This window comes from Musca vetustissima, unplaced genomic scaffold (assembly GCF_032173495.1).
Source record: "Musca vetustissima isolate MV318-11 ecotype Yass unplaced genomic scaffold, APGP_CSIRO_Mvet_v1 utg13749, whole genome shotgun sequence".
Taxonomy (NCBI): domain Eukaryota; kingdom Metazoa; phylum Arthropoda; class Insecta; order Diptera; family Muscidae; genus Musca; species Musca vetustissima.
In genome coordinates, this window is record NW_026885959.1 from 599447 (window position 1) to 616915 (window position 17469).

Sequence of the window (17469 nt, forward strand, 5' to 3'; positions counted from 1 at the left end):
TGTGCCGGCTGTCTGTCTGTCTGATTTACTAAACTGCTTGCATCATACTTACTTACTAGCTTACTAACTGAAGTCAGCAACTAATTGCAATAATTGTATTTCTTCTTCCTCGTTTTGTTTTTCTCATTCGTAGGTTTGAGCGGTTGTGAGACTTTTTGTGCCAAAAATAACAAAACAAAATTGTACATGCAACGAAGCGACATAATGATTTCCAGAGAAGTACTTTGAGTAGGGGTTTTTCGCCCCCGAAAATAACCCTAAGGCTTTTTTATCCAACAAAGGAAGGCAACGTGCATTTTATGCCACCATAAATGGTAACACAACGACTGACAATGTCTGCCGTCACCAACACACACAAAATTAATGGAAATTTGTTTGTGAGTGCAAACGCTGCAACAACAACGACAACGGCATCATCCAGCAAAACGTTTCTGCATACTAACCCCCACCCATCGAGTCATCAGCACCACCAACACCACAGCAATCAACTGCAACCTTCTCCCAATAGCCTACAGCAGCAGCAACAACAGCAACAGCACAGCACAAATTTAAAGTCATCATCAGCAATCGGTCTAAGCAAATTGCAGGCTCCGCAACAACATCAAAGGCGCTCCTTTATTCCCTCAGCAACATTGCAGCAACAACATCAACATATAACGGTTGCAACGTCTGGCGCGGTCACCCAACCACCCCAAGCGAATCAATTACAAACAGTAGCGACAATACATCAGCCATCCACACCAGGCCAACAACTGCACACCGTTCAGTCGGCGTCATCGTCGTTAGCGGCCGTGGCTGCCACACAAACTCCAACAACTTCAGCGACGGCGGCGATAACAACAGCTCCTAGTGGCGCCAACACCGATCAATTGACGAATCCTCCCAACCGGCGAAGTTTTTATCATTTGCAATCTCTTAAATCGGCTACAAATCTAAAGGCTCCGGCTCATTCCATACCGCCGCGTTATCAGCCACCACCACAGCCGGCCAACACCACCAACAACAGCCAGCAGCAGCAACATCCACAACACACGACCGGCATTCTGAAGAATTTGAATTCGCAACGATTAACAAACGGCACCAAGACCAGTCAGGGCACAACCAACGGTTACACATCATATTTTGCGGAGAGTCAGAGCAACGGTCATTTGGGCAACCTAAAATATCCCCCGGATATACCACAACTGTCCAGCGTTTACATACCCGACTCCTTGAAAAACGGCTCCGCCAGCAATTCGCGCTATTTGCAACAGAAACACCAACAACAAACGAATCAATCACAACTGCAACAGAGATTGCGGAGTGTTAATCAAGCAACGGCTATAGCAGCGAACGGCATTGCTCATAACACCAACACCAATAGCAACGGCAACAACAACCACCACAGCAATCATACCAACAACGTCTTAAACGGCCATCAATCGTCACTGACGGATAACCAGCTGCAACAACAACAACAGGATATGTTAAAGTTTGTACGCAAATCTGATCAAGATCATCCTTCACCAAATGCATCGGTCACATCCAGTGGTACAGGTGGTATAACGTCGACGGCGGGACGTCTAACAGCCGAGCAGAATCGTCAGCTACAGTCATTGATCAACGAATTGCGCGCCCTAAAAGAACAAAATCAACGGCTTATGGACGATAATCAGGAGCTGCGAGATCTGTGCTGTTTCTTGGACGACGATCGACAGAAAGGTCGAAAGCTGGCACGAGAATGGCAGCGATTTGGTCGTTATACAGCAAGTGTTATGCGACAAGAGGTGGCAGCGTATCAGGTGGGTAAATCAATCAAAATACGGGACTGTAATTTTATTTACTACAAAGTTTTAATTAGAATCAGGACAATTTTTAATATTTAATAGTCACGTCGTAAAGTATCATCATCAGAAACATGTAAATATTTAAAAAAAATCCTGTGGGCGGCACTTCTGAGGTACCGACATGAGTTTTATACAAATATTAAGATTTAGAAAATATCGTTCTAATAAAAATATGGATCTAAGTGCGAATAACTTATTTAAAATATCCATTCTAAGTCTTCCTGATCTTTTTTGTAGAGCCAAAAATTAAATGGAATGCCAGAGTTCAATACAATAAAAAAACATACGTCGTTTATTTTTAAAGTGGTTTAAGCCCATTTTTCTTATATTATGATATTTATTTATTTTGGGTTTAATTTGTTTCAAAAATATTGCTAAGTGGTATAATTTTTGTTTGTGGCTTACATGATAGATTATATAACGTAATATGTTTTGTAAACTTTTTTAGAAAACCAAGATTTGTATCAAAACCTAAAATGGACTTAAACCACTTTCAAAATAAACGACTTATATTTTGAGAAAATAAAATAATATCCGATTGAATTTTGCACTTAACATCTGAATAACATACAAACTACATACGAAAATTTGGCAATCTAAGTACATAACAAATCTTTGCTAAAATGTTCAATACGACCAATCTATGACAACAATTATATATTTATTTCAACGAATCTTGAAAATACCATAACGCTTTCAATAGATATACACATTACTATTAAATATATATGTATCTGCCCCTTTCCTGTTCCAGAATAAACTACGTCAACTGGACGATAAACAACAAGAACTCATAACTGACAATTTGGAACTTAAGGAACTCTGCCTTTATTTGGACGAAGAGAGGGCTCACATTGCTGCCAATTCGTTGTGTGTGAATTGTGGTGCCTCGACCCGTAACACGCTAAGAGATGACGGCGATGGTTCAAGTTCAAGTACAAATGCTGATGAAAATATAACTGCACTGCGAAACTACGAGAGGCAATTACCGGTAAATACAAAAAAAAAAAAAAAAAACTAGAATCGAATCTAGTCCATGTACCATAAATACCATTAGATAGAAATTCACTAACAATTATTGTTCGCTGTTGTTGTTTTCCGTTTTGTATTTCCCAACAGGATCTGCATTTACGTTCAACACTGCAAGACCAAACACTGCAATATGTGCGATCTTTGGAACGACGCATTCAACAATTGGAGGAGGAACGTTTGACCAATAATACCAATACGGCAACAACAGCAGCAGCCAGCCTGGCAAGCCAACAACAGCAACAACATCGATCGTCGTCACAACAGCTAGCGACGCTGCAGCAGCAACAACAGCCGCAGCAACTGCATCAGCCAACAAATGTCACAACAACAGCCGTAACAAATCACCAAAACCAAAAAATAGCAACACAAACATCGACATCGTCGTCGCCATCTGCATTAAATGATGGCTTAGTTGATCCCATATCTGGTCGGCCAGAAGCTGTTGTACGAGCTCTACAAGTTTTAGAAGTCAGAGAACAACTAGAACGCGATAGATTGGGGCATCTAACCGGCAATGCCATCGATCAAATGGATGACGGTGAAAAGGCATTGGTACGCGAGATGTGTAATGTTGTTTGGCGCAAACTGGAAGCCAGTCCAAATGGTCCGACGACACTGGAGCCACTATAGAAGCTTGTAAATTCAATCAAACACACATCGATGGACACACACACAGACACCGTCGCATTTCATCTTCTTCTTCTTTTCTTTTATTGTAATTTTAAGAAAACATTTTTGCACAAAACTCAAGAAAAGAAACCTGCCACCAGACTTTCCTAAAACATTTCGTTCATACAACATCTCGGTTTAGAAAGTTCTCCCAACCAAATAGTTGGAGGACTACGTTTGGCTTCACCTTTGTAAAATATCAGAACATCACTGTAGCCCATTTTTGTCCAAAGGCCCGCTAGCATGGCTCTTTATTGGCCTTTTTGTTTAAGCTTTAATATTTTTGCGTTATTTTTTAAGATGTCCATACAAATTACGATAATATCGTAAGTTAGTTACCCCAATAAGAAGAAAACTCAACCAATAATCGATTATATATTCTTGTCAATATATAATTGTGATTATTGATGTATGCTGCACTGCACTGTTTACTGTAGCGCAGTGTACACTGTATATTTTTTAAATAGATTTTCTTTAGAATTTCCCCAAATGGAATTCTTCTGAAATTCGCATTTGTCTACTCCTTTTTTATATTAATATTCTGTAACTTTTCATTATTTAATTTATTATTGACTAAACCTAGATATATAGTTATATAAGTTCAGCGACATAAATAACCCACTTCCAAAAATTGAAATAAATGATAATTATACATACAAATATACTTACATGCATATGTACACAGAACTTAATTGCAAAGGTTGTTTGTAATGTAGTACATGTAAATAGGTAAGATAACAATTAATTAATAAAACTCCTTGTACATTAGAACTTTTTACCGGGTTAACCTACTTTATGAGGATTTATTTGACATATATGCAAAGGAAATGACAATTTAAACCCACTGGGATAACGACATCCGGTTAAGTGTAAACGTACTGTAACAGTTTATTTTATGAAAGAAAAAAATTAAAATTAATATTATATAACACAAGGAATTAGGAAACACAAAATCGCCGGAGAGAGCTTAATATTTAGACCGCGTATGTTAAGATTTTTTTCGTTAAGTTTAATCGTGTGATTAATCGTACAATACATTGATACAAAACAAACAAAGTATGCAAAGGAAAAGATTTAGTTATGTTTCTAAATATATCTTACCTAAAAAATTAAAACCGAACTTAAACGTGTTCAGTATTAAAAATTTCTATGAAAATGTTTAAGCCTTGACATATTGACAACAATAAGACGAAACAAAAAAAATCGATATTGTGCGGAAATATGGAATTCACACAATGTTATCTTAAATGTTCTGAATAAACAGTTTCAATAGGTAATTTCAATATACAATATTCTGCCATTACCAACAACAACAGCTCTCTGCAATAAAAACTTTCTTCTTTTGATCTTCTTGTTACAGCGATATACGAGTGCCTACATATAGTTGTTGTTGTTGGTTTTACTTCAGTAGTTTGCTAGTCGATTCGTCATGTAGCGGTTTCTGTTTAACCTGATTTTTCCAACAACGACAGCAGAGGCTACCAGCAACAAGAGATGACAATGACAAAAGTGATTCCTGCAACAGTTTCACAGCAACGAGGTGTAATCTGAAAGATGTGACCATAACTCCAATCGTCCAATTGAGTTTATGCATACCCAACAACATGTTCAATAGCCAAGCAACAAATAACTAGTTGTAACCAAAAGACAAAGACTACGGTCGGATGGCTACCCTGCATATCTACCTAATACTCATTCTGCTAAGTTCCATTCTTAGCCATAAAGTGAATATATCCTGTAAAAAATCGAAATGTTGCGATAATAATTTGGTCTTCGGGTTTGCTTTTGGGACTTAAAAGCTACCTACAGTTTGAACAAATGTTATAATGGACAGACGGAAGTACTCATTAGGTTAGGACAAATAGTTTGCTGTGTTACAAATGTCAAGCAATATTGTAAAAAATAAAATTTTAATAAATCATTAAATAGGCTTGTTTTAAATGTACCTTTGGCTATAGCCACATAACATTTCTTCTCCAACCCTCTTAAGAAAGTATCCATATATGTATAAATAAATATAAACCACAACGAACATTAAATTACAACAACATAGAAGAAGAACAAGACAGCTAAATATAACACAAACCCAAAAGAAAAGAAGCTGTACTGCAACACCAACGTGGTCATATCATTACCACTGCACTCAAAAATGAAACAGAAAGAAAAGACAAAAAAACGAAAAACTGGAATTTTCCAAACAATTTGCAGAAAAATGCACCAGCATTGACCACGATATGCTCCACAAAACAACGAAAAAAACAACAAACGAAGAATCGGGAGACTTCACAACAATGTTGCATGTGAGCACATATACGCTGTGTGGGAATATCCGCTGCAGCATCACTGGCGTTTTAAACGGAATTTGGCACAGCAAAAAAAAATCAAAACCATCTTCAAGACAAAGGAAAACAGCTAAAAGATACAATTGCGCAAAACAATCAATGAAAGTGAAGTTTTTCCTTCCTTTCGAGATTCTCACAAAATCTCAGTTATTTTAGTTGTGAATGAAACGCAAAACCACCAGAGGTAAAGTCTCTTCTTAGGTATTTGCCAACAATGGCCAGAGAAATGACAAAGACAACGGCTGCTTGGAAAATAATTACGTGGTTGGCGATTAATCTTCATATGCACATAATTAATGAAGACGAGGCATGCGGAATGGATGCGGCGGCATTTAATGCAATCATAAAAACATAGTTGAAATGAAAAGTCATCTTTTGTTAAACGAACGTCTATGAAGTTCAACCAAATAAGGTGTTGTCTGCAAGCGGGTGTGTCGTAATTAGCTAATATTTTTTCTACGGAAGTTGGGAGTTCGGCTGTTGGACGAAAGCTTGTTAAGTTGTGTTGGATGGGAAAAAATGCATTCAAATTATGCGAATATTTTCATTATTGTGTTTTTTATTTGTACGAAAGTAAAATTTCCCTCTTCAATTAAATGAAAATTATAATAAGAGGCAATTTCTCTTCAGAATAACGTTGGAAATGTTGGATGCAATTATTGTAATGATTATATTTAATTGGCACATACTTTCAGCGAAACTTAATTCAAAAAAATCTTAGAGGGCAGTCTAATTTAAATAGCAAAAAATCGCTTAAATTGAAAGAGAACTCAAACCAGTTTGTAGTTAGTTTTGCTTTTAATAAAATAGGGCAAACCAAGGAAATCTATTTAAAAATTGGGTATTATAAAATTTGTATTATTTTGGATTAAATAGAGTGTATATTTGGTAGAATTCTTTGATCCGTTAAACGTCCATTCGACTGGATAAATATTAACCGATCATCAGCTAGTTGAATTCGGTGGATCTAGGACCGATATTTGGCCACACAAACAATACTTACTCTTATAGTAGTGTTAGGTATAAACCAAGTAATTAATTGTCGCCTTATTATCTTAATCGAGTTTATGAACCACTATGTGATTATTAGTTTGTTGTCTCTAAGATTTCATCAATTTGTTGGAAATATATTTGAGACTAATGTTTTCACACAGTTTATAATTCAATATAATCTACAGTTATCATATAAATACATCTTGCGAACCTCAAATATGTATCTAACATGACCCATCTACATAATAACAAACGATCACACACAAAACTTAAACGACAAACTTTCTTTGCTTTTGAAAGACTTAAGTGGCAAACTTTCATTGATAATAACAAAAGACTTAAGGCACAAGCGCGCTCTACTCCATAGAAGCTGTTGCTGACCAACTTGTTTTTTTGTTTACATTTTCTTTTTATCCTCCAAATCCAATGAACAACTACAACAATATATTCTTGAATTTCCATATATATAATAAAACTAAATAATATAGTAATAGCACAAATGGTTGTGTGGTTGGCCAAAATCGAGTGAATAACTGACATTGTCAATACTTGAAAAGTCTAACGCATGTAGGCTCTCTCTCTCCATTTGTTTGTGTCTATTACAATACTGGTGGATAATGGACATTTTAGCAACATTTGTTTGTTGACCAGCATCCATTGCAGTGGTAGATAGTCTTCTGGTCTATGCTAGTTTGTAAGCACAATATCGCACAACAGTGGCTTATTTTCAATTTAACAGTGAAAAGGAAAGCACAGACACGCATTAAGTGAAAACGATATCTTTGTCTCTTGTTGTTGTTGTTGTTGTTGTTTTTCAATGTGCCAAACGTTTAAAAAGCCATTAAAAATCCGCATTCTGTATTTTAAAATTCATTTCGATTTTGTGATACGAAAACAAAAGTTTAACAAAGCCATAATTAATTACCTAAACGAAGAACAAAGCAGAAAACATCGCACCAATGGAACACCATTTGGAAACACTAACCAAAACAGCGACCTATACAATATTTTCTAATTCCAATCTAAATTCTGTATTCCACAATAAGAACAATAAGAAAGTATTTTTAAAAAGAGCTAATCATCACCAACTACAACAACAACAACGAAATCACTTCTGTGCTCATCATCACAAATGTGTTTCAACAAAATACCTTTTACCGAAATGCATAATAACAACATGGATGATAATGGCATGGCTGACGGCAGTAGTAGATGCGGCGCCGCCTCATGCTGCTAGTAGTGATAATAAAGTCAATCGTGCCGCCTGGCCTCCTCTGAAGCACCATGACATTTGGAACGATGATATACAGGATTTAGGGGCAACGGAAAAACATCAAGGTGCTGATGATTACAGAATTTATGACGATGAGCCTACGCACCATGTCAACTATATGAAAGCGGTTGCCAACGATTCGTTACAAACACTAAAGGATTTTAATTGGAATTTGTATTCATTAATGAATTCAACGTCTTCAACGACCGCGATCATCAATAGCTTAAAAGATGTTAATTTTCGACGACAACATCGAGGTGAGAATGCATGTTTTGTGTAATGTGATCGGCATTCTTATGAACATTTTAAACCCTTTTTAATTATAATTACAACTTGTCTTCCTCGTGTTGAACTTTGTTTATTTCTTGTCTAGGTGTATATTTACTGGAATGAATTTTATAAGGTACATTTAAGTACCTCTTTAAGATCTTGATCACTGCCCAAAAATTTTCAGGGTTAATGTTAGGTTTGTTACTAACTCCATAATTTGCTCCATCCATCAAAAATTAAAAGACATAGATGTGATAGATGTTTGAAGTATTTTTATTGAAAATTTCAACGTTTACAGTTTTTGTGGTGGGATAATAATATGCGTATAATATATGGTTTGTTCACATACTGCAAGAATCGACTACTTTTTACTACGATTACAAATTGTCCTTTATGATATCGAATAATATTAATATTTGTGGGAATTCCCCATACTTAAATTTCTGTAAATTGCAGTAATGGTTTTTACCAATTATGTAAAATTGCTTATTAAACAAATTATGTATTCGAAACCGCAATCGATGCATTCTGCTTAGATTCGTCACCAAAGTGATCCTTTGTAGTAAACGAATTTCAAATTGATAACGTAATTTATTGACTTCCTGTAGTGATTCATTTGTTTCCCGTACCTGTGGATGGCGAGTGCTTATCCAACGATGGTCGCCGTACTGGCACCTGTTTCAATGCCTATGAATGTCGCAGCAAAGGTGGACAGGCCAAAGGTGAATGTGCTCATGGCTTTGGGGTTTGCTGTATTTGTAAGTGGTACGAATCGATCATTCTGAAATATAGCTCTTATTTTATTCCTCGATTTTACAGATATTGCCAATTGTAATGAAACGATTAACAACAACATTACATACCTGGTATCTCCTAGTTTTCCAAGTTTCATGCCCAACAACATAACCAACTGTAAACTGAAAATCAAATTGATGAACGACGATATAAGTCAGTTGCGTTTTGATTTTTACCATTTCATATTGGGGCAACCGAATCGTCGAACGGGAGTTTGTGATGGAGATGTATTCAATGTCACGGGTGGACCGGGTGGCACATTTTCGTTGTGCGGTCAAAATAGTGGACAACATGGTGTGTATAATTATATCAACGTGTATGTGTTATTTCAATAATAATTGTTTCCTTAAATAGTTTACTATGATGTTGGGGGAAGAATGGCTGCCAGACAGACACTGTACGGTTCGTTAAGACCCCTGCGATTTGAAGATTTATATCCGGGACGCAATATTACCGGAGATACTAGCATGGAAATTGAAATCAGTTTACATTTTGCACCAAGATTTCTACCAACTCGTCTATGGGAAATTCGTATTGCCCAAATACCTTTTAGCCAACGAGCACCGGCTGGTTGTTTGCAGTATTTTACAGGTGCGGAAGGTGTTTTTCAGGTAAATTGCTGCAGATTGATCGTTTATTTTTTTTTTCAATTTTAAATTACCTCACAACTATTATTAGAAAATGTGTTGTTATTTATAAAAAGCCTACTTATGAATTATAATAAAGTACCTATCAATGTTTACAGACTTTTAACTTTGCCGATAATGGACGTCATCTAGCTAATCAAAACTATCGCATTTGCATGCGACAAGAAGTTGATATGTGTTCGATTGTGTACCAACCTTGTGATGATCAGTCATTTCGCATTGGACCCAGAACGTCAATGAGACTATCGACAGCAACACAAAGTGGCGGTGTTAGTAACAATGGTATGGGCACAGGTGGAGGAGCCGCAATGCCACCGAATATTATGAATATGCCCTCGATGGGAAGTATGCCAATTATGAATCAAATGCTGATGTTGTCTGATGACGCAATGGACACAATGACTATGACCACCACCCCTATGACAACAGCAACTACTCCCGTGAGTACCTCGTCTTCTGCTAGCACAATGTCAACGTCTACATCTACGGCAGCTACAATGTCTTCTACAACCTTTACCTCAACAGCATCCACTACAACATCCACTTCCACTACATTATCATCCACCACTACAACATCAACTACCACTACAACCTCTGCCCCCGATGATGATCCCGATGAAAGTTCTGAAGCACCTACTTCGTCGACAATGACAGCCACAACAGCTACGATGGCGACATCAACTTCGTCTGTGGCACCAGACCCGACAACTTCAACTAGTTCGTCGTCAAGTGCAGACGATCCTGATGAAAGTTCAGAGAGCGATATGTTATCAACTACTACTGCCAGATCTTCTACCTCAACCACGCAAACAACCATTTCTACAACCACCGCTCTTAGTGATGATGTTGAGGGTTCTGGCGATGGTGATACCAGATTCCGCCCAACACCATCAGAGGTATCCAAACGACCACGCCCAACAAGTGGTGGTTTCGATTTATTAGGATTTTTACGAACGGCTTTTGAATTGAGATTTCGCAGTGCAAGGCAGGCACGATTTTTAACGGAAAGACAAAAACGTCAATTTTATAGTAGTTGTCGTGATCGAATTACAATGCCTTGCATTGTGGAAGATTTCATTGGGACTGGGCTTGGTCCGCTGCCAGGCTGTGAGCCCGTACACTGTGGAATGCAGTTTTGTTCAAATGGAATGTGGCCATGTCGCATTGAATCGACAGTAACTCCGTTCTATGTGGGAATTCATTTCGGCGATGGTAGAGGAAAAGGAAGCCCGGAAGACAATATTGGTGCTTGTCTACGTTATCAACAAATACAATGCATGTAATCGTATTATATAATAGGTTTGTTTCAAAACCTGCAAGAATGTGCAATTTTTGACAATGATAAAAATTAAATTATTAAAATTAAAACTATGTTATCGAAAAACTAGTTGATTTTTACAGTCATGGAACAGAGTAAATAAAAATTATTTAAAACAAGTGTTAGAGGGTTTTGCTGACAGATATGTACCCTCAGCTTACGTTTTGTGGAGGTCTACGGTCGCTTTAAATGAGGTATATTTTTTCAAGAGTTTAAAGATAAAAGAGTTGACTATCTGTGGTAGCAGAAGATGTTGACAGTTCGGTTCAAATTAAATTTACAGGTTTGTAAAACGTTTACCGTGTGTGGTGCAAGTACCAGAAGAAGAATCCAAGAAAAATCTTATTTTCTGTCGATGTGGCAACTCTGCCAATAAAAATTATCGAAAATAAATAATTTTGACAGCATGAAAATATTTAAAAAAATTATTTAAAAATCCACGCCTATTATCCCTAATAATCCTTGCGAAAATATTCTTTAAAAAATTATCCCTAATAATCCTTGCGAAAAAAATTCTTTAAAAATCCACGCCTATTATCCCTAACAATCCTTGCGAAAATATTTTTCTGGTTGCTTGCTATATGATGCTGGGCGCCTGGTACTTTTAAAAAATTTAGAGGAAAAACTGACCATTTTTTATTCTCGAATGATGACGTCATATAGAGAAAGGAAGTAATTGAAGACCCCTACCATTTCCATGGTAAATAAAACACTGTTTTTTGTTTTTAATTCAATATTTATTTTTATTGCAGACTTTTTTATTCGAAAACATTTTAAAGGTGGACAAATATTCTTGGCATTTTTATCAAATAAGAAAGACTCCATTTTTCGTAGATGAAATCATTCAAATCCTTGAAATGTTCATTTTTTGGATATCAACCTGAAGGCCATATCTTGTCAAGCCCTGTTTAGCCTCAAGATTTGAATAATGAAATCTGAATAGAAAAAAAATATTAAAAATTGAATGAAAATTAAATTTAAAAAAATCAATGTGTCTTATTTTCAAGAACTATTAAGGATAATAGGCGTGAATTTTTAAAGATTTAAGGATAATAGGCGTGGATTTTTAAAGATTTCAGGATAATAGGCGTGAATTTTTAAAGATTTAAGGACAATAGGCGTGGATTTTTAAAGATTTCAGGATAATAGGCGTGGTTTTTTAAAGATTTAAGGATAATAGGCGTGGATTTTTAAAGATTTCAGGATAATAGGCGTGGTTTTTTAAAGATTTAAGGATAATAGGCGTGGATTTTTAAAGATTTAAGGATAATAGGCGTGGATTTTTAAAGATTTAAGGATAATAGGCGTGGATTTTTAAAGATTTAAGGATAATAGGCGTGGATTTTTAAAGATTTAAGGATAATAGGCGTGGATTTTTAAAGATTTTTAAAGATTTAAGGATAATAGGCGTGGATTTTTAAAGATTTAAGGATAATAAGCGTGGATTTTTAAAGATTTAAGGATAATAGGCGTGGATTTTTAAAGATTTAAGGATAATAGGCGTGGATTTTTAAAGATTTAAGGATAATAGGCGTGGATTTTTAAAGATTTAAGGATAATAGGCGTGGATTTTTAAAGATTTAAGGATAATAGGCGTGGATTTTTAAAGATTTAAGGATAATAGGCGTGGATTTTAAAAGATTTTAAAGATCACTGTTGAGGTGTAAGATTGAGATATGTAAAAGTTTTAGAAATTTGTACTACTGTGTACTAAATTTGGTACAATTTGATTTGTGGGTAAACCGATAGAATAGTAATCCTGAAACTTGGATTTAGGATAACTGTGGGCTTGGGGTAGGAGGTATTGGAAATTCGTACTAATGTGTACTTAATTTGGTACGATTTAAATTGTGGGTGGACAGATAGAGTTGGAATCCTGAAACTTGGATTTAGGATCACTGTGGGGCTGAAGGTTTGGGGTATGTAGTTTTTTTGGATAGTTGAGGTGGGTACTCTTGGAAATAATGTGGGCTAAATTTGGTACAATTTATTATATATATAACTACACTTTTTGAAAAATATTAAATTTAAGTATGAAAGTTCTTGGTATAGTCATAAAATTGTATACTTATAATAACTTATCTGAATAATAAAAATTACCCTCATTATGGATTCTTCATTATGTAGTTGAATTCATATTATAAGGAATGTTAAAAACAACATATGTCATCAGATTTTTCTATTTTTCATTTTAAGGAGATAATCCACCGATATGGAGATAATGCACCGACCGACAGAAGTGTTTTTGTCACTTATCATGCAAGAGGAATCCGAAATAACCTTCAGTGTAAATAACCTTCATTTATTGTCAGGATTTCGTAAATCCACATCATATATGGCCTGTTCCAGAACTGTAAAGCTAGTAAAAGGGAGAACTTTCAAAATCGCTCTAAGAGTACAAAATAATGTGAAAAGTTCGGGAACGCAAATCTAGTAAATATTCCAAAATTAGATGGCAATACTTCAAAATCAATAGCATTTTTACTCGTTCAAATTTCTCGAGTAAAAAGTTTACAAAGATAACGCCATTTTGTTTTGTGTTCTCTTAAATTTGGTTCAAAGATTTACTAGTTTTGTGGGTTGAGGAACGGTTTTCGAGTAAACAGTTGAAAAACTTGTAAAATTAGTAGATTATTTTATGTTCTGGAACGGAACTATAAAGTACGTATTAAATACGCTACTATACATCCCTAACCGATAAGAAAGAAATTTGAATCAAATCGTTTCGATTAATCGAGGAGTCGAAACGATTATCGACTTAGTTATCCCTTATTGTGGTCTCCGAAATAATCCGGCGTATCTCTAATTTCCAATTGTGTGTTTTATCCAATAAAACAATGTACAGGTTGTAAATATCTAGGTCATTGTTAAAAAAACTATTCAAAATTGAATAAAATATTGGAAAATAGTGAAGTTTGCTAGCATATAGTTGTAAAAAGAGTTGGCAAAAAAGACGCTGCAATTGACAGTTTGAGGTTATGCTGAAAAAAGCTACGCTGTCAGACGACGTACAGTGAGAGAGAAACTGGGGGTGAGAGAAAAATAGACAAGTGAGAATTTGTCAACATTGGTTGTTTGCTAGAAACGTACCGCAATGAATTTGCCACCAGCAGCTGGCGCTCCTCCTGCATTGGGTGGTATGGCATTTCCACCTGTAGTACCTCAGTTTAATATACCTCCTCCTGGATTTGGAGCCCCACCACCTGCTGAATTGGCTGCAGCATTTGGTTCAGCTCCGCCCAATACAGAATGGACAGAACACAAAGCACCCGATGGCAGGCCCTATTACTATAACAACATTACCAAACAAAGTTCCTGGGAGAAGCCAGAGGTGCTAATGACGCCGGCAGAACGCTTAAAGCATCAGTGTCCATGGAAGGAGTATCGTTCGGATGCCGGAAAAGTCTACTATCATAATGTTACCACTAAAGAATCGAGATGGGATCCACCTCCAGAATTTTTAGATATGCAGGCAAAAGTAAAAGCTGAAGAGTAAGTGCAGATGGATTTTCACATACCAAAAAACGGATTAACATAAGTTTGTTTTTTTCGTTTCAGGGCAGCTGCGGCGGCTAAAGCTGTTGCGGCAATGACCTCTTCCAGTTTGGCTGGAATTGTTCCTCCTGCAGCGTTGGCCAAAATATTGCCTGCCACATTACCGACAGTAGCAAAAATTCATACACCCGATATTCATTCTCCCTTAACTCCTGGTAGCAATGAAAATTCTTCGTCTGCATTGGACCAGGCAATGGCTGCAACCTTGGCTGCAATAGAAATTCCTGCCTCTAACAAAGAGGATAAAGAAAGTAATTAAAATAATGTCGTATGCTATTTGGTTTCTGTTATCAATCTTGTAATTGTTTTCAGATAAGAAGGAGTCACCAGATGAAAACAAGCTTGTTTTTAAAGACAAAAAAGAAGCCATTGAAGCTTTTAAGGAGCTGTTAAAAGAGAAGAACGTTCCCTCCAATGCAAATTGGGATCAATGTGTCAAGATCCTTTCAAAGGATCCACGCTATAGCTCCTTCAAGCATTTAAATGAAAAGAAACAGACCTTCAACGCTTACAAAACTCAGAAACTAAAAGATGAGAAGGAAGAGGCGCGTCTTAAAGCTAAGAAGGCTAAAGAGGATCTGGAAAAGTTTCTCATGACTAGTGACAAAATGAATTCAACACTACGGTACTATAAATGTGAAGAGTTATTTGCAAACAACAGAATTTGGACATCAGTTCCGGAGCCAGATCGTAGAGACATTTACGAGGACTGCATTTTCAATTTGGCAAAACGTGAAAAAGAAGAGGCTCGTATGATGAAAAAGAGAAACATGAAAGTGTTAGGTGAACTGTTGGAATCAATGGCATCTATAACATATTCGACAACATGGGCTGAAGCTCAAGTAATGCTTTTAGAGAATTCCGCTTTCAAGAATGATGTCAATCTACTGGGCATGGACAAGGAGGATGCTCTCATAGTGTTTGAGGAACATATACGCACACTTGAACGTGAGGAGGATGAAGACAAAGAAAGGGAAAAGAAGAGGCAAAAGAGACAGCAACGGAAAAACAGGGATAACTTCCTTACACTTTTGGATTCACTGCACGAGGAGGGGAAACTTACTTCAATGTCGTTATGGGTTGAACTCTACCCTATTATTTCGGCTGACATTCGTTTTTCTGCAATGTTGGGACAGCCCGGATCAACACCTCTAGATCTTTTCAAATTTTATGTTGAAGACCTGAAAGCACGCTATCACGACGAAAAGAAAATTATCAAGGAAATACTAAAGGAGAAGCAGTTTACAGTAAAGGCCAGCACAACATTCGAAGACTTTGCCACCGTCGTCTGTGAAGACAAACGATCTGCTACTTTAGATGCAGGCAATGTTAAGCTTACATATAATTCCTTGCTTGAAAAGGCAGAGGCATTGGAAAAGGAACGTTTGAAAGAGGAAACCAAACGTTTGCGAAAATTGGAGAATGAAATCAAGGCTGCATGGTTGGAAGCGAACGTATCGCCACACGAACCGTTTGAGTCTGCACAGAAACTTGTAGAGCACTTAGAAGCGTATGCTATCTATGAAAAAGAACTTGGAGTTCGCAAGATTTGGGATGATTTTGTTAGAGAAAGTGAAGATGCATGTACGCATCATCACTCACGGTCAAAGAAATCCAAAAAGAATAAAAAACACAAAAAACGCCTGCGTTCCAGCTCGCGATCTGTATGTAAATAGAATTATTACAATGCCTTCAGAAATAGACTAACATTTTCTTCTGTTGTTTTTTTTTTCACAGGATATTGAAAATGATCCCGCCGAAATTGAAAGAACGCGGAAAAGAAAATCACGTTCAAGATCGGTAAGAGTATCATATTATTAGATCTTTATATTGCAATATTAACGTATATCTTTAACTTTATCTAGATATCGGTTAGTTCAAGTGTTAGCCTTGATAGTATAGACAGAGTCTCCAAAAAGAAGAAAAAGAAGAAGAACAAGAAATCTTCCAGAGACGTGAGTACGAAGTATTCTTTTATTACGATGTGTTTAATGTTTGATTTCTCTTTGTAGTCATCCTGTGAATCGGAACGTGCTCATTCTGTGAACGGATCACCGACAACCTTAGCCATAGAAGAACTTTTGGCATCACAGCCCAAGAAAAAGAAGAAAGACAAAAAGAATAAAAGAGATAAAGAACGCAAGCATCACCACGATAAACAACGTTCCGTTACGCCTCTTAGTCCCGCTGCCAGCAATCGTTCCCACAGCTCACGAAACGATGAACAGGCGCTAAGTGAAACAGAGTTAGAGTCGAAAAGGGCTGCCTTGTTAGCTCAATTGAACGAACAAATGGAAGAATGATTTGGGCAGATTGTCTAGTTAATATAATTTATAAAAGTACGCTTTGATGAGGAATCACAAATACCACACCGGATGTATGTTTCACATCAATATCATTTTGAATATCATTTGCGTATATTGAATATTAGTTTGTTTTCCAAGCATTTCTAGTTTCGTACTATAATCACGTAATATATGGTTCTTTTTACCGAATAATAAGCGCGGTAAGTGTGGACATGATTATTTTAGATTATTTTTTACAAAATCAAGAAATAAACTTTTTTAAGTAAATGACAGCAGTTTAGAGTCAGAGCATTATGAACTAAGAATTCATAGCATTAAAAAAATCTAAATATAACCAAACAAATTAAAGACTGCGTGTACTTATTGGTGTTTTGTGGAACATTGTCCTTTATTTCAGAATAAGAACTGTGTTCCGTGGTTACATCGTTCTACAAGGTTACATG

General features: G+C 36.4%; 3 protein-coding genes across 3 annotated transcripts; all 3 read left to right on the forward strand.

Moving 5' to 3' along the window:
- The first annotated feature begins 332 nt into the window (after positions 1–332).
- On the forward strand, positions 333–3524 carry LOC133333320 (probable serine/threonine-protein kinase yakA). Its single transcript, XM_061541635.1, has 3 exons — positions 333–1781; positions 2581–2817; positions 2946–3524. Exons 1-3 carry the CDS (start codon positions 333–335, stop codon positions 3486–3488), a joined length of 2229 nt encoding a protein of 742 aa, XP_061397619.1. The 3' UTR covers positions 3489–3524.
- A 4297-nt stretch (positions 3525–7821) lies between these two features.
- Positions 7822–11140, forward strand: LOC133333321 (uncharacterized). The gene is made up of 5 exons (XM_061541636.1): positions 7822–8392; positions 9014–9163; positions 9225–9494; positions 9555–9811; positions 9946–11140. Exons 1-5 carry the CDS (start codon positions 7822–7824, stop codon positions 11128–11130), a joined length of 2433 nt encoding a protein of 810 aa, XP_061397620.1. The 3' UTR covers positions 11131–11140.
- A 3087-nt stretch (positions 11141–14227) lies between these two features.
- LOC133333311 (pre-mRNA-processing factor 40 homolog A) lies at positions 14228–17047 on the forward strand. The gene is made up of 6 exons (XM_061541626.1): positions 14228–14657; positions 14724–14971; positions 15033–16384; positions 16458–16520; positions 16586–16675; positions 16733–17047. Exons 1-6 carry the CDS (start codon positions 14260–14262, stop codon positions 17021–17023), a joined length of 2442 nt encoding a protein of 813 aa, XP_061397610.1. The 5' UTR covers positions 14228–14259; the 3' UTR covers positions 17024–17047.
- The last annotated feature ends 422 nt before the right edge of the window (positions 17048–17469 follow it).

Excerpts from the sequence above, each read along its gene's own strand:
- LOC133333320 (XM_061541635.1), top strand. The coding sequence starts at position 333 with ATGTCTGCCGTCACCAACACACACAAAATTAATGGAAATTTGTTTGTG. Across the intron at positions 1,782-2,580 it reads AAGAGGTGGCAGCGTATCAG|AATAAACTACGTCAACTGGA; the intron begins GTGGGTAAATCA and ends TTCCTGTTCCAG. Across the intron at positions 2,818-2,945 it reads ACTACGAGAGGCAATTACCG|GATCTGCATTTACGTTCAAC; the intron begins GTAAATACAAAA and ends ATTTCCCAACAG.
- LOC133333321 (XM_061541636.1), top strand. The coding sequence starts at position 7,822 with ATGGAACACCATTTGGAAACACTAACCAAAACAGCGACCTATACAATA. Across the intron at positions 9,164-9,224 it reads CTTTGGGGTTTGCTGTATTT|ATATTGCCAATTGTAATGAA; the intron begins GTAAGTGGTACG and ends TCGATTTTACAG. Across the intron at positions 9,495-9,554 it reads TCAAAATAGTGGACAACATG|TTTACTATGATGTTGGGGGA; the intron begins GTGTGTATAATT and ends TTCCTTAAATAG.
- LOC133333311 (XM_061541626.1), top strand. The coding sequence starts at position 14,260 with ATGAATTTGCCACCAGCAGCTGGCGCTCCTCCTGCATTGGGTGGTATG. Across the intron at positions 16,385-16,457 it reads TGCGTTCCAGCTCGCGATCT|GATATTGAAAATGATCCCGC; the intron begins GTATGTAAATAG and ends TTTTTTTCACAG. Across the intron at positions 16,676-16,732 it reads ACAAGAAATCTTCCAGAGAC|TCATCCTGTGAATCGGAACG; the intron begins GTGAGTACGAAG and ends TTCTCTTTGTAG.